Here is a 17,837-nt window from a genome sequence, read left to right on the forward strand (position 1 = left end):
GGAGATTTTTAGCACATAAAACCAAGCCGATTTTAAAGTGCAATTACTGAATTACAGAGAAAAAACAAGTCAATTGATGAAATAAAAATGCTGTAAAATGCAAAGTGCTATAGAAACAGAAGGAATTAATTATGCAAAGGCTAAGAAAACATTTTGCTGAACTGGTGTCAATAAAGATGCAGATCATTGTTCAGAACTAGTCACTTATTGTAGTCATATGTCATAAAAATATGTTTTAAAAATAAAAGTTGTTTAGCTTGGTTAAAGGTTTACTTTGAACTGGAGGCAAATGCTTTCAGCTTTTTTTGGATGGCTGAAGATGTTTACTTGTGTGATGATATAGATTACTAGATTTAAATTAATCTTTTAAAAGTAACAAATGACTATTTTTAAGAGTGATAAGGATATTATTCATTTATCTTGACGTTTCCATCTAGGTGTGAAGAATATTTAAAAAAAAAAAAAGGCAAAAAGAGACTGTGTAGATGGTTGTATAACTATCACTAATTAATTTTGAAATACTTAGAAATAATACTTTTAGCAATTACTTATTTCACTCATCTCTTACAAATACTGGAAGCTGAACAGTAGTCAATCTCAAGACCGACATAAAGGATCTGCCTTAATTACCCAAGTTCCTGCCCTCACTGGGGTGTGAAAAGGCACAATTAACTCCAGTCAACTCTGAGATTTAGCAGTGTTTTCCTTGGTGCTTTAACTTCCCTAGAATCCTTTTCCCAGGAACTACTTGCTGGTAGGAAAGGGCCCTTTTCCATTCTTTGTTCCGTTTATGTTTACAATTAATTAATTAAATGAAAAGTGGTGTCATTTCTCCTGACTACTGCTATAACAAATTTCTATGCTCAACACAGATGAAATGGGAGATTGGCATTTAGAAGGTTATAGCTATCTGCTAAAATAATGCTGTCCAACAGGAGGCCTTTTTTATGTAACTGTTTCCAGAATTTTTTTTTTTGATACATTAATATGAACACTGAACACTTACCTTTGCTTTGTATATAACTATTATGATAATCACCCATATCATGCAGAAAGTGACACCAAAGAAACACTTTTCAAAAATTGCTTGTTTACATTATGAAATCATTTTAGCTCCCAAGACTGTGGAAACATTAAATACATGTTAGTAGTTGAAATAAACTCATGAGTGATCCTAATGTGAACCAAAATGATCATACTCTCTCTGTAAGGTGTTTGGCTGGGTTTTTTTTAGGTAATCTGCACCTTCAAGAAACATCTGCTGGATAATATAGAACAGTTTATTAGCCTAAGCGTAACTTTTTTTGTTGTTGTTTTTTTTAATTGTCATTTCTGTAGGTTTCACTTTGGCTATCATCTCCCATCTTTTCTGCACCAGGTGTGCCATGTTTGCAGCTAAACTTCTCACTCATATGATGGCTGCTTGTTTGGGTACTCAGGTAAGAAAAGAGGCTGAAGTCTCAAAATGTAGAGTAAGTATATGTTTGCTTTCCCTTCACTTTCATGGCTATGTCTGAAGAGATCTTCTTCAGTGTAAACATTTTTTGAAAATGTAAAGTTTCAACATAGGACACTTAAAATCAATCCAATATTCATATCCAAATAATCTACATATGTGTTGGGAGTTCAAGTAAAATTACACATTGTTTGAGAATTTTTAATGAAAACTGATGGATGCTATAACAATGTGAGAAGAGAATCTTATGTGTGGAATACTGCACTCAGTTCTAAGTTCTGAAGGAACTTTTGAAAGTTATCTTCTGTTTGGGCCCACAGGCTTTTCTGTCTGTGACCTGTTTCTTTGTTTAAATACACTGCATATTACCATTTATATGTAATTCTGATCTCTGAAGCTACTCTAGAGAATGAAGGAAGCTGGTATGTCCCTATGTTTATATTTTTATGAAGGAAAAACAAACAACAAAAAAACAAAACAAAAAAAAAAAAAAAAAAAAAAAAAAAAAAAAAAAAAAAAAACAAAAAAAAAAAAAAACAACCAAACAAACAAAAACAAAAAAAAAAAAAAAAAAAAAAAAAACCACCAAACCCCAAAACAACAACAACAAAAACCAAAAAAACCACCACAACCAACTGGGAAGCTTTTCACAGTAGCTCCACTGTTTTATACATACATAAATAATTAGTTTTTGTCTAATAGATGTACTTGGTGTTTATTAGGTTTGTAGTTCTGGTGTTCTTTTAAAATTGCTGCCAGTGCACTAGTTATGTCTGTAGGTGGCAGTCAAATCTTTCCAGCACATTGATCAGAAACTTGCTGTTCAAAGGCTGTGCATGCTTTATAGTTGCTCACAATAGTTCATTTCTCTGTCAGTGATAGGAAATGGTTATTCACAACATTCAACCTTCATTTCATTCTTGGTGTGTTCAGGGCTGCCAGCATTAATGGAGCACTTGTAAAGCATTCAGGAGTGGATGTTTCAATATGTGTTTGATGGAGCTCATTGGAAAAAGATAAAAGCCTAGATATTTGTAAAACATTTTTTATTCCTTTCAAGCATAAGTTCATGCAACAATACCCTAAATACACAAAAGAAAAAAATTCTGGTCTGAGATTTTCAGTTTTGGAGTAAATTGAGGTGAATTTTTAAGTATTAAAAAAAATTAAAGTAATATGATAACATACTTCAGAGTGTCTCAATACTGTCATATTAGTCAATAAAATTCTTTTTAGAGCTATAAAACTAGATTACAGTCTTAATAAGAATAATTGTTATGGCTACCATGCTTTTCCTGAGAATTCCCACACAGAATGCATGAATAAGCACTTTATACATGGCTTGTTTGTGTATACTCAGCTTGATGAACCTTGTCCACATTAAATTTCAGGGGCCATTTCCACAGTACATGCTGGGTAGTACAAATGACATGAATGTATGCTAAATTCTCTGTTTAGACTTTTTGTGAGTGCACTGTTGAGCTGCTTTGCCTATATGCAGTAGCCACTTCTCTGGAATATTTGAACATTCACTGTATGCTTATGGCAATTACTGTGTACAAATGGCCTTCCATTCTTATGGCCAGCAAAGCAAAATTAAAGTCTAGTGGTCAAATAGGGGGAAAAAAAAAAAAAAAAAATTAGTGTTTTCTAATTTATTCTGTCCTCGAGCTTCTTATGCACTACTATGATGCACTTAGCATCATCACCAATCACCACCAAACTACCAAACTGCCAGGCCAAGTTGATACTACCACTGACTTTGATGGAAATGCATGATGAAGAATTATACTTGCTCTCTTTAAAGATTTGATAATTGTGTTATTCAGCCTGAGTAGAAATACAAACATGCATGTCAGTTACGTTTTTCAAGAAGCAATAGTGTATACCATTTTCTTTTAAAACAAACATTAAACATTTATGAAAAAATTGTAAACTACAGCCTTGGTAGAATTGTTGCTTTATTTTCTGGACTCTTTCAGATTTGGACAATTCTGCCAGAAGATAAATTTTAAAGATGTAATAAAGTCTCCAGGAGATGATGAAGGAGCAGGATATGAATGAATGAATGAATGAATGAATGACTGAATGAATGAATGATCACAGAGCCTGTAGATTCTGCCATCTTATAAAAGTGAAACCTTTACAGAAACAGTGAAATGGTTCTTCTGCTATATTGTTTTAATCTTAACTCTGCTTTTTTCAAAATAAGGAAATTCTTATTTTACCCTACACATAATCAAAGCCCCAAAGAAATTGACATATATATGCCTTGATAGGGGGAGCTTGCAAAGCCTGTTCAAAAATGAGGTGCCTAGAGTGATTCTGTGTACCATCTACCACAGAAGCTACTTGTGGAAGTGAGTGACTGAGTGCCTGCCTCTCTCCTGGCAGTAAAGTTTTGATTGTAATTCAGTCTTTCCTTATGGTAAGCCTGAGCCTTTTAGTCAGCTGCTGGAAGATCCTAGTTAAAGGACTGTTTCTGAAGAAGCTGGGAGGTACAGTTTCTCTAAACTCCAAGTCTGTATAAAATATGAAACTTCTATGGAACAGGAAACAACAAATATTTTTATGCATTACTTTAAAATTAGAGCCTAGTTTCCCACAGTGAGGGAATTTGTCTTGGAGGAAAACTAGGCCTGAGGTATCCTTGCTCTTGATTTCCTTGCTTTAACCTAACAGCAGCAAATGCTGATGAGATACTAACAATGCTTACTCATAAGATTTGAGAAGACACAAAAGAAACAGAAAAGAACCATACACAGTGATCCAGAATTGGTGCTCATTTTAGAAATTTGGCTCCATGCTGGCGTGTTTTGTCCTGTTACGTTGTGACATGAAATATTTCAGTAAGAATTATGGGTGGCATGTAGTCTTCTTCCACCCTTGATGTCAGCATTCCTGTCTTGGGGATAATAAAGTCTAATTTCTCATTTATAAAAGGAGAGATTCTACAGGTGTCACTAAGAATCTAAAATGTGTTGTTAGTTCTTTAGAGAGACCCAGACAACCGCCAATGGCAAAAGGAAAGAGCCTGCTCCCTTGCCAGCGGGATATCACAGCTTTATTCTGGGGTCCTGCCGGGGGGGTAACACGGCTTTATTCAGGGGTCCTGCCCTGCCAGCTGGAGTTCTTTCCCCGTCCCTGCCTGTGCCAAAGAGAGAGCAGCCTCCCACGTCCTGGGGCTTTTTCCCCGGGGGGAAGGGGCTAGACGCAGGGACAAGCCACTGCCCAATCAGGAACAAGGTGGGAGTGGCACAGAGTTGGGTTACATTCCAGTGTGGGAGGATGGGCGCAGCCAAGCAGGGACAAACCACGTGATACAGTTTCCAAGGGGGACAGGGGAAACGTTACAAATCCAATACAACGCAATATAAACCCAATTAATGCATTACAACAAAAGTGGAAAAGACTTTCACTTCTCTTGGAGTATTGGAATGCACGGCTAGCTGAGACACTTCTTGGGTATATCAGAAGGGAAAGTGTGTCAGTAAATATGTTCATGTTCAAATAAGCCTTTTCTCAGGGGATATTTTATTAGGTTTTGAACTGACTTACTTAGTTATTTCCTAGCTGATTTCAGTAATTCCCACCAAGTCAGAGCACAGTTCATGCAGCTTCTTTCAGAAGCGGTTTCAATCTAATCATGAGTAGAACTATTTGGGAATTGGATTTAAATAAAAGATAATTTCAGAGTGGACTAATATAAATTGAATGCTTTTATAGCAAAGCAATACATTTTACAATCAATAAGAGCCAATCTCTATTACTCAAAGTTTCTATTTTTGAATCGGCAATATTCAAGAAGAATCAGTCAAAGCTGGAGCTAACAGAGACTTTTAGTAGAAGAGATTGTAAAAATCTGTATAAAAATTTCAATGACTTCATAAGTTGTATACATTGAACATGTATATATGCAGGCATTTTAAATATGATAGACAGATGATAGATTATATAGCTGGATGGATGGATGGATAGAGAGATTGATAGATAGATTAGATAGATAGATAGATAGATAAATAGATAGATAGATAGATAGATAGACAGACAGATAGATATCAGGTGTCCTCTGGTGTTAGATAAATTATGTAAGGTGTATGAGGTCCTTGAGAATCTGAGAGTTAAGAAATCCTTACCTGGAAAAGTGGGATACCCAATCATTAAAAGATATATTATACACAATTAAACAGTGAGGAAGGACTGCTACCATAAAACAACAGTAGATCAGGTAATGACCTGATCACCCAGATTTCTTGTGAGGAGCTGGCTACTCCTCATAGACCTCCTTTTTGCAGAATATTTCCCTTTTCTCCAGCAAAGGGAGTCAGTTTGCCCGTGAGTACCATCAAGTGCCAAGTTGCCACAACTCCCAAGAGATTTGGTATGATGATGCAGTCGGCAGATACTTAGAGTTAAGGCTCAGACAAAAGTAAAAGGCTCTGGAAATGCTCTAAGAGTTTTTAATCTTTACAGTCTCAGTCTAGGGAGTGTGGAGATGTAGAAGCAGCTGAAAAACCTATATCCCATGAAGAGAGGGTAGTAGTCATGGCCAGGGAAATGAGTTTAAGAAATAAATTGGAAATACTCAATTTAAATTTTATGTTGTTTTCATCCACCAACACTGGATTTTTGTCTTTCACTCGTAATCTAGCGCTATGAAAGTACCCATATATTTTTACTCTTACATCTTGTAGGGATTTTACTTCTACCACCCTTGTTCATTTTTCTCATGTGGAGCCCCATGCAGTGTTATGCACAAGCTGTTAGGTTGGTTTTTTTTTTTAATAGATTTTTCTCCTAGGGTTTGCCAAAACTCACATATATGAGCAATGCTATAACATATGTTAGAATGCTGCTACATTACCTCACACCTCCTGTCCTCACTACAAACAGTCAAATGTTCTGTTTATCACTTTAAAGTATAAGAATATGAGATTTCAATCAGCTAATGCCTTCCAGCTCTTTTTTATTATATTCTATTTTTTCCCAACATCACAGGCAATTGGGGACCACACACATAGAGAAACAGATAGAAACATTCCCCGGTTGCCTGTTCACTGCTGTTCTTGGTGTCTTGCTGTTAAGCAGGTTATACTGCTGCTTCTCTCTATTTCATGCTTCATTGTCATTTTTAAACTTTTTCTCCTATTTTATGCCTCCTTTCTTCATCTGCCTTTATTCTGTCCTCTCATGTGTTCCATTCTGCTTAAACAAAAAAAAGTGGTTATCTATTACTTCTCCTAACTGGCAAATCTCCTGTTGCTCTTTTTCCTGCTGGAGGCTTTCCTCGTAGCTGCCTTGGTGGAGAGAAGGACCACAACAGTTGCTGTTATCCATAAATTCAGGCCATGGCAACAGCACTGCTGTGTTAATATGAAGTTTCCAAAACAATCTTAATTTAGCTAATCTTTTGGAGGAAAAATATCTTTAGGGTTTTATGAGCAATAGCATTTCAATAGTTTTCCTTTACAGCTAATTAAAATTATACTAACCATTGAATCTTTAAGTTTTTTCTCCATTACTGTCACTTTGCTTGCTTTCACATGCAAGGAATTTTTAAAGGGGTCCTTTTTATCATTAAAAAAAATCAGTTTTTGACAGTTTTCCCATGAGCTGCTTCATAACTTTAAGGCCACTAATGTTCCATATACAGTAGATTAACAAGTCCTTTTCAGGAATTAATTGGATTGTTTGTACACATGAAATCAGAACCTGACCTTGACAGATTCATACAGCAAGTTTTAATTTTAAGTGTATTGGGGTTCTGATTGCTTTTGAAAGCAGCTGAATATTATTTTCATAAATACCAGCTTACTAATTATTGTGTTTAACTATGATTAAATGTTTTTTAATAATGCTTAATTTAATAATGCTTAAATAATTCCTGATAGTTTAGTCAGTAGGCTGTGGCTGAATTTTATATGCTGGCAGATCTGATTTTGTTCCCATAGTAATTTTTCCCTGTTGGTATAGAAAGTGCCTTTTGAAAATGACATTACAGGGATTTATAAGAATTAAACAAACAGGTTATAATATGACAGACTCTTCTAATTTTTTTTTTTTTTAAGATAAGTCAATCTTTTTAAAATGTAATTTGAAAGAAACACACTAACATGAATGTAGATCTGATTAGATTCTGAAAAATTATCATGAAGACCTTAAATGCTTGGAATAACAGTGAATAATCAGTGAAATGATTAACCAAGATTTGGGGTATATATATTAACCAGAGGGAAACCAGAAGCACATAACTTATGTTCATTTGCCAAAAAAAGCCCAAACTGCGTACTGTCATGAAAAACGGGTTTAGAAAACCATGGTGCTATATTTCCATTAAAAAAAAAAAAAAAAAAAAAAAAAAAAAAAAAAAAAAAAAAAAAAAAAAAGAAGAAGAAACCAGGAAACTTTTTTTGAGCAAAGACAGATGAATGAATAGAAATGAACTAAGCACAAGGCATGTGCATCATTAGAAATTAACTTCTATAGTTGAAACTTTTGCTGGCAATAGTAGAATTTTATGTGGGTCTCAGAGATTAGAGATGGGAGAAAGTGTACAGGAGATAATTAACTACATTGTTTTACTTCATGGCTGAAATGGGATAGGAATCTTAGTCAATAATTGTGGATTAGCTGGCAAGAAGTAACTTGGAAAGCACAGGAATTCAAAGTCTAAAGATTGTCTCTGTGCGAGTAAACAAACAGAATTTAGTCAAATGAACACCTAGGATCTCATTTACCCAGGGATACAAAATGTCTTTTCTACTCAAAGGATAAAAATTCTGATGAAAATTGTTAGCCCATTCCTCCTGTTTCCTCAGTATTTATATCCCTGGTCCTTGCAGTGTCCAGAGATTTGCATTTTAATGTGTCCTGCAGTAATTTTGGACAGATACTGCTCTAGTCCGTGGTGTGGTAGAGAGCTGCATGTTCCAGGCAGTCCAAGCACAGGTTTCCACCATTGTATAGAAGCAGGTGGGAAACAAGGGACATACAAATGCTTTCACTGTGCTATACAAGGTTAAGTGGCACCTTTTTACACAAGCTTTTAGGCTTCTTGTGCTCTACGGTGTCCAGATTCAAAATCGGGAAAACTCAGCCTTGAAAGTAAGTTAGTAAATAATTTGTGGTTTTGAGACCAAAAAGAAAAGAAAAACAATTCTCAAAATATTAATTGCAATAACTGAATCTTTGCTTTGGAATAAGTGGCCTTTTATTTCTTTTTTCTGTGTCCCCACAGTGATAAAAACGTTGGGAAGAGAGGAATCAAGTAGGCATACAATATGAACATATCCAATAAAGATGCATCAGTCCTCTAAACCTAATATACTGTAGGTTCTTTTAGTCACCACCTCTTTCATAGTTGTGCATGACTCAGCACAACATAAATGAGAGACAGATAGAAAAATATATAACTGAAAAGTACAGCTACAGACCTGTGTGTTCCATGTAAATTCATAATCAAAATTGGCGTATCGATACTCCTATTTGTTACTTTTGAAGTATTTTGAAAATATTACAAATTGTGCTTGAGTAAAATCTGTAATCAAGATAGAGCAATGCACTTACAGACAATTGGAGATAGTTACATAACATTTTCAAAAGGTCTCAATGGGAGATAAAAGACAGAGCTCTATAACAAAATCTATCACGTTTAATTGTGCTCTTCAGTTACAAATCCTTGTAGCCACTCATCTTCAAGCAGAGTTTGGGGTAGATGGGTGGTTAATGTGTTCCTAAACCCAAATCTGAATGTTTGCCAAGTTGTTAACTTATATTGATATACAGCATCCTACCCTTGACATGGGACAGGTTAAAACAATATCCATATATTAATCTTCATATTTTGTATAAACCTGTAACTTAAATTTTATGCAGACTGGTATTTGGCATTAATATGTTGCAGCTCATTACTGACTTCTAGCTGAGATCAGATGTGGTGGCAGCTAATCTTATCAGGATAATTATTAGTCTGGACATCTCAGCTTCCCACCTTTGAAAACCAAAAGCTTTCAGGATATATTTGACAGTAAATGCTAACTATTGTTAAAATATATTTTATTAATATCAGGCCAATTTCTTAAACTCTTTCGTAAATGTGATTTCACTGGAAAAGGAATAAAATAGAAGCAAAGAAGGAAGTTGAATGGAAAGACTTTTGCCATGTGATTAGTAAGTCCAAAGCACTAGCTTTTCAGTCACTTTGTGTTATAACATTCTTTACATTAGTGATCAAAAGATCACACTTAATCTTACTCTAACTTTATGAAATGTTTCTCTCTAATGTGTTCGTGGTTGCATTTTTGTATTTGTTTAAAATGAAGCTAGCTTTGACACCTTTAGCATTTAGACTGTATTCTGTCTTTGTTTTGTGCCTGTATGCTCAATACTTGTAGTGGATAAAATCAAAGGTGAACTTGCTTTTAATTGCAATAACAGATAATTCCTGAATATATGAAGCAAGTGCTGATTTTCTCCTTAGAAGCATGAGTGGAAACTGGTCTTTTTATCACATGTGCAAATAAGAAGTCACTCCTTAGGAATCCAGCAGTAAGTGCAGACTGCGTCTGTATCTGAGCTTGGCTGGCTCTGGCTGGAAGCAGAATACACTGGGAATGTCCCACCAAACTCTCATTCTCTTGTTGCCTGGAAGATTTTTTCCTTCCAATTTATGATGAATTTTTACTAATCTCAGTCTAATTTAGACATCCAGAAAGTATGCATTGCAGAATAATAAAATGTGATGAGATGCCTCTGAAAATAGCTGTTCAGGGCTTTTTATTCTGAAATCCTGCTGCAGTGTGTGACACTCATCCGCACACACAGAGCTGGCAGCTTTGACACAATGGTATATTTCACAACATTTGCTGAAGCTTTAGATCTTTCAGTTTATTTATTTAGTTTTTTTTTTATTATTATTTTTATATTTAGACCGTTCACTTTTGGTGGAGGAAACACAACCTATCAGTTTTCCAATATAACGTTTCTTCCCAAAGACATGTATCTCCCTGTGCTCCAGCTTTCACAAGTGTCCTTATTGGCAAGTGTCTCTATTAAGCTTTGCCCCAGGAAAAAGCATCTTCAAAGGATTCTTTGTCTAAAATGCTGAGATGCACAGGTGTTGTTAGTGAGTTTGACAAATATCAGATTCCAGTAGACAAGTCTGTTTATCAAAGGAAAAAAGGGCACTTTATTTTTCTAAGCTCTTGAATTACTGACATGTTATCTTCAAAATGTTGCAATATTCTATAGGATTCTGCTAACATTTAACTTTGCATAATGTAACAGTTGTTCTCCTTTCAAAGTTCCTGCCTAATTAGTTCATATGGCTCTACAAAACTGGAAATATTTTTTTAAAAGCAAAACCATATAAATGTATTTATTTCTCAGTTGTACATTGACCACTTAGTTCATAGTTGCATATGGATTCCTCGCTTGCAGCTTTACTAGTTTATAAAATGTTGCACTATATGTGATGCTTACAATATACTAGACATTATAAATAGGAATTTGAAGAAAAGAACTGCCCGCAGGAATTTTTAATATAAAGAATCCCCTTTCCCATTTGCTCCAGCAGATTATTTTCCTGAACTTTCCACTGAACATTGTAACATATTACCTCTTCAAAATATTCATAGTTATTGGGGGCTGTTGATTGAGATATAGGCACAGCATATGACTCCAGCTTCAGAAGCAATCACTTGCCATCAGTGATGAAAGTGTAAGTGTTGTAGCTTCACTTGGTTTATTTCATAATTGTGTGCAAGAATCACCCAAGAGTTGTAGTGATGATCTCTTAACATGCTAAATAATCCTAGGCAGGTCTGTTGCTTTACAAATCTGATATACCACTATATAACTTTAGTCAAACACTGAGAGGACACCAAAGGATAAAAAACAAATACTTTGTAGAACTTCATTTGTACTGTCCTAATTTTGAGGTGAAGGTAAAGAATTGAAGGATCTGTAGCTATTGTAGACAGCTTTCAACCAAGATCAAACATTATGCTTTTAAAACATCAGATGAGTTTACCGCATTTTTTAAGGGGAGAAAAGCACAGTTGTTACGTGGTATTGGAGTTCTATGTAATAAAATCGATTCCTTGTAATTTAATTTTCAGCATTTTTGGTCTGAAGCAAAGAGCGTTGAGATGTTATGTAAACTCAGGCTTGTCATTCTGCTTCCTAATATTCTTTTGTGCCCATTTGTCAACACTTTCAGCTCAGCACCATACCTTATTTTCTTCAAATGAAAGAAACAAATTCATGAGGTTAAGAACATGCTCTTGTTTGTTAACTACCAAGTAGTGTGCTTTAAATAAACTAGTAAATTATGAGCTGCCATTTATTCATTAAATGGGTTTTCCTAAAATGGAATGAGATAGATGGATTTGGTGTGGTACATTTCCCAAAATAAGTTATTTCCTAGGTCACATTGTTGAATATAATTTCTATTATGGCCAATTCTTTCTAACTAAGGTTTTCAAATCTTTGTGTAGTAGCATCCTATGACAGACAGAATTTTCCAGGAAAGTCAAGTGTCACTGATAAATTAGAAACATTAGAAATTTGTCTCAGACTGTAAGTTTTGGGTCTTTTTTCCCTTCCTTTCCCAGCAAGACTTCACTGCACATCAGGTGGAAATGTGGAGACTTAAATTTTTTTCTTGTAATTTGCTATTAGCCTCAGTTCAACTGTGTGGTCAGTTCCATAGCATGATAGCCTTCTCTTTGTCAGTCGCCACCCATCAGGCTGATAGCGGTTTCTATATTCTCAGATGGTACAGAATTTCTAAAATTAATGGTGACTTTTCAGCAAGTCTAGAAGTCTGTTAATAATAAGAAAAGGTTCTGCAGAATTGACTTTATCATTTAAAAAAAAAAAAAAGAAACAAACAAACAAAACGAAACAAAACAAACAAAAAAACACACAAAAAACCACCCACACGTGCTCTGTATTCAGAGTTGACTCTCCTTTCCTCATGGTACTGAGGTTTTTTCCTCAGTAAACCCAAAGAAAGAACCTGGTATTTGTTTACCTTAGGGGTTTAGCAGTTGGTGTGTTGTATTTCATTGTTTTTCTTTCAGACTTTGTTGTTGGTATAGGTCATTGTAGCACTTAGTGAGTCTAATTCACTTTGGGAATGGGAAACTAGTTCCCCTATATTATAGGATGGTCATACATTTTTTCCTTGTCTTTTTTGGTTACTTATGTTTTCACATTTCTGTATAAAATTATGGAAGTTGTAACTCCATGTTTCTTGTCAGTAGACCACTTCTCTTTCTGTGCATTTGCTGGTGGTTATTGAAAAAAAAAAAAAAAATTAGTCTGTGAAATGTCCCTCTCTCATGCTTTTTTGGTCCAGTGCTTAGGAACATTTGAGGTGACATAAGAAGAACTATGAACAAATACAACTGCTGAGTAGGTATGCATCAGGGTAGAAATTAGCTGGTCATTAATAGCCAAATCAGCACAGAATAAAAAAAAATACTTAGGATGAGAGGACCTCTAGAGATCATGTAGTCCAACTCCTTGCTCAATGCTCCCCATTCAAATGAGAGAATACAGAGAGAACTCTTAATGGTTTAGCTCTGGATATCATATTTTAAACACTTTTATTTGGTTTATTTCAATGGTTATAATGAAAGCATTTTATTGTATGAACTATAATTCTGGGTGATATCTTCACCTTGGTTTCAGCGATATGTGCTTTTAACTTAAGTTTTATCAAACATAAAAATTTAGGGTTACCAGTTACATTAGCTTTTTAATATTATTTTTCAAGCTGTTTTCAAACAATACAAGTGAAATAACCAAACCAGACTTTCTATCAAAGTCTAATAAAATTCCCAGATTAGCTATGTGAGTGTATGTGTATCTGAGACTGAAAGGCTGAAATGTTATGCTAGAGGTTCTTCTTGCAAAGAAGGTTTGACTAAGGCAAGACTACTGTATATCTCTCAAGAATCCTTTAGAAGCCAAATCCCCACCTCCATTTAATTATCTAATCTGTTTTTCTATCACATGGTCTCTATTCTATTTGGGCTCCTCCCAAAATTAACTTTGATTTAGAATATGGATGAAGTGGTTTAATGTCAGGTTAATTCCTGAAAATTAAATCCCACTTCGTGTTAAATTAAGATATAGTTGATATTTAGGCAGCTCAGTTATCATGTTTTTTTGAGCCTATTATGATCAGAATATTTCCTTTGTTTTACATAGAAAAGTGATGAAAAGCAATGCAGTGTGGTACAGTAAGAATACCCCTTTTGTTCATTAAAAAATAATTAAAAAGTAAACAAGTTTTAAAAAAATCATCATATGCTTTGTGTTGAAGTTAGTAAAAGGATCAAGAATAACATCAGAAAAGACTTCTGGCAAACCCAACTGTGTACAGGAAAACTGAAGCTTTATATGTGACAGCAGTTATACCAGCTATATGCTGCTGAAGTCTGTAGATCCACTTTTCTATTCAGATTCTTTGTCAATAATTGCTCACAGGGAATGAAGACAACATATCCTTATGCAGATCTTTGTTATAAACAACTACAAAAAGTTGTCAGCAACTAATTAATAAAATACAAATTGAGAACAAAATTAATTTTTCCATAAATTCTCATTTTCCCATAACAAATTTAGTCTATATCCTTTGAGTATTATACTAACAAAATCGTGTTAGTACCTGTGTTAGCATAGATTCTGTCTTTTCTGAGTTATTGGACAGAGATGGAGCTGCATGAGAATGTGTCAGAAGCTTTGTTTTTCGCGACTGTTCTAGTTGTAAGGGCTCCACAAAAGCTGTCTTCAGTTCTGTGACCCTAACCTCCCTATGCTCCCTTCCTGCAGCAGGAAAGTCTTTCCTTACCAGGACAGCAGCTGAGTTAGACTCCTGCTTTGAATAGTTTTGTGAGGCAAGCTATCCCTTTTCCTTGTCTACAGTGGGATTATGTTTGCCATAGTGAATTTAGCTTTTCTAAAGAGAATTTCTCTACTTCTCTTTAGTGGTGTCTTCATCCTGCTGGTATCAAAACAAAGCAGAAACCGACCAGCTTTTGGAGTGCTAAAGCCATAGCAGTTTAGCATTTCTGCTGAACAGAAATGAGCAGTAGTCACAAAGTTGTCCAACAATAACAAATATTTCCTTTTTCTTTTTGTATAAATTCAGGAAATTAAGGTAGCTTCTAAAATGTTCTAAGAAGAAATATACGGTTTTGATCTAGACATCTAAAGATGTATGTTGGATCCCTAATTTAAATGTTATATAATAAATTACAGGATAATACATTAAGATTGAAATTACATATAAGAACCTTGGTTTGTAAAAAGGTGACTTTTTACAAAAGTGGACTAAAAGAAAGTTACTAGATTGGATAATGGGGTTAATACATTTCTTTAGCTGTACATGTTTTTGTAATTATCATTTAATATCTTGAAAAATAACAATGCAGAAATATACAAAAATTAGAATTTCTTTTAAAAACATTTGTTTGAATTTCTTTCAAAAAATGCATATATTTGAAAACAGGAAAAAAATTCCTTTTCCTTAACTGAGCAAAACAAAAGAAAAATCCGTTATGGTTGATTTGATATTGGTGTATTTATCTAAGTGGCATCATGATGTCTAAATTATGACATTTTAAAAAGAGTTAGAAGATGAATGCTAAATTTTATTAATTGATAGCAAACTATATGAAACTGCATAAACTATTTAGGTCACATGAGAAAGTTGTTACATGTGCTAAAAGCTCATTGTAGATTTTGTCTTTGGGTTGATATTTCTTGTCAAATTCCATATAATATCATGCTGCTTCAGTCAGTCGGCCAAATTGCAGTCATTTCCAAGACAAGAAAAGCACAATAGTAATTTTTTATGACCACCTGATCTAATCAGAGGTAGACAAATGTATATTTTTTTTCTTTCAGAATAGAAATTATGTGGTTAAGCTGGAGGTTCTGTGGTCTCACTCATTATTTCTGGCTTATTTATGTTTAGAAAGTAATAACACCTAGGAATAAGACACTACTCAGTAACTTGTATTGCCGGAAATGATGACAGTGCTAAATAGATTTTGTTTTTGTAAAAAGGTCCAATTACTCCATTATTAATGACATTATTTAAGTACTCATTAAATGTGACATTATTTAATAGGTTCATGTTAGTTTAAAACCTTCATTAAAGGATTGCTGTGGGGAGCTTTGTAATCCTGTATTTTTCCATCCCTCCAGTGTTATATTTCCTACTGTCGCTATAAATTTGGGAGCTTTTTCATTTGAACAGTGAATGTGGAATCTCGAGTCATTGATGAAGGTGAAGATTATATACATTTTGAATGACAGAAGAAACTGGAAACAATTAAGCTTCATCAGTTTCCATTGTCTTCTTTGAAATTATTGTGTGAGGTCACAGTGATGGTTATTTGTTTTGTGGGTCTTGATATCAGGTGGCAATTTGCTGTCTTAATAGGAGTGTCCTGTTAAATAGTACTAAGGTTCACAAGTGATCAGTGGCAGAGTACTATCCCAATGTGAGAAACCACAGGGCAACCAGGAAATTCTGCACTTTGTTGTGAATGCATTTGCTACACCTTGTTGTTAGATAAGGAAGCATCAACATACAGTTAGCATTGCTGTTATTCCCTGATTTTGGAGAACTGTTGTTTTAATATATTAAGATTGTAGGGAAAAAAAGTAATTCCTATCTAAAGCTGTTTTCTGTTGTAATTTTTTGTAGAAAGCATTCTAATTATATATAAAGTTACATTGGTAATGAAGATATTACCAAAATATTTCTTCCAATGCTTAGAAAATTTGCCCTCTGTTATTTTTTTTAATTAAGAAGTATTTTTCATCTGACTAAAGTTTTATGTTTCAAAAGAGTGTTTACATCTACAGTCAATAGTCATTTTCTGTCACTTTTCCACTTACTCTAAGTTACTTTTCAAGTATTCTCATTTATTTAATGATTCCTGCTTAGTATTTCAAAACGTGAAAATCTAGTTCTATAATTTGTTTCAGAACTGAAGTACTGATTTTAGTACACTGATGTTGGATGGATCTTGTATTAAGGATGCTTTGGGGATCTTCTGTGCATTGTAATTTCTGAGATCACCATGTGAGTGAAAAATAAAGTACAAAAGTATAAAGCATGTAAAACTTTCCATATTTTAAAAGTGTGTCTAAACTGTACCAGACTTAAAACTGACCTCTCTTCATGTACACACATAGAAATATATATATAAATTCATGTGGAAATGTACATAGATATATTATACATACAGATAGGAAATACTACAGAGAAAAGAGAGAGCAAAAGATAGAGAGTAGCTAGATGGAATATGTGCATATTTAAATAGATATTTTATTTTTTTTATAATACTATTTCCAGATGTGGGAACCTGTTGATGGTGCCTCTTTTACCCTCCTGTTCTTAACTCAAATGTCTTCCTGGAATCTTGCCTGTTCAGTAGACTACTTGTAATTTTTGTAAAGCCAGCTGTTTTCCCAGCATTTTATGTATGTTCCAAGGTGTATTTATATTGACGAAATGTCATCTTCTACTTCTCTTACATGTGATTATGCATGCCATTGTTAATCTAGTGAGTTAGCTTCTTGTAAACCTTCTGGATTCAGAAGGATTTCCTCTGAATTCTCCTACTGTGATTCAGAGGCCAGAGTACCTCTATTACTAACCTTTGCCAGACAAAATTTGGTTCAGAAGCAGAGAGACCATTATGTTTTCTCCATAGTACCTAGTGGAATTTTCATTGTTTTCCTTTCTTCAGTCTTTATCAGCTAACCATGATTTATACCACTCTTGCGCTCATTATCGCTATCTCTCCATCCCCGCCAGTTTTCCAACCTTGTTACACTGAAATACTGTATTTGTTTGATTTCTTCTTTCCTTCATCCTTCAGCAGTCCCTCTATCTAAGGCCACTCCAATCCTTCAGTGATAATTACCATCCATGACTTCTTCCCTTAGCACTGAGTGAGTGCTGGATGCTGTGGTTGACTCTCTGCTGCTTTCTCAAAGAAGTCTTTCTCCTTATAGTATCTCCCTGCAACTCCTGCTATTCCCCACACTAGTCTCAACATAAACTTCTTGCACTTAGCTAGGCCAATTAACTTTGCCAGCTCCTTTTTACTTGAATGGTAGCTTTTTAAAACCCTTTAAATTGTGATCAGGAGTTGTTACTGGACACTGTAAAAACATTCTTTTATTCTGTGGGTCTTCTTTTAAGGTGCTTAGTTACAAATCCCTTCGCTTTGTTGATAAACATGAGAAACTTGTCTTCTCCATTCCAATGCAATATTACAGCAGGATGCCATTCAGTCCAAACCCAACTTTTGCCTTGTGGCAAACAAGTCCTCTTTGAATTGTCTCA

At 34.5% G+C, this 17,837-nt stretch overlaps 1 protein-coding gene across 1 annotated transcript in view; it reads left to right on the forward strand.

The window, feature by feature from the left end:
• Window positions 1–17,837, forward strand: part of ADGRV1 (adhesion G protein-coupled receptor V1) — a 279,799-nt gene that overhangs the window by 142,220 nt on the left and 119,742 nt on the right. The window contains exon 82 of the mRNA XM_058424189.1: window positions 1,322–1,439. Within this exon, the coding sequence (XP_058280172.1) occupies window positions 1,322–1,439 (118 nt within the window). The remainder of the gene's footprint in view (window positions 1–1,321; window positions 1,440–17,837) is intronic.

The sequence above is a fragment of the Hirundo rustica genome, chromosome Z (assembly GCF_015227805.2).
Source record: "Hirundo rustica isolate bHirRus1 chromosome Z, bHirRus1.pri.v3, whole genome shotgun sequence".
NCBI lineage: Eukaryota > Metazoa > Chordata > Aves > Passeriformes > Hirundinidae > Hirundo > Hirundo rustica.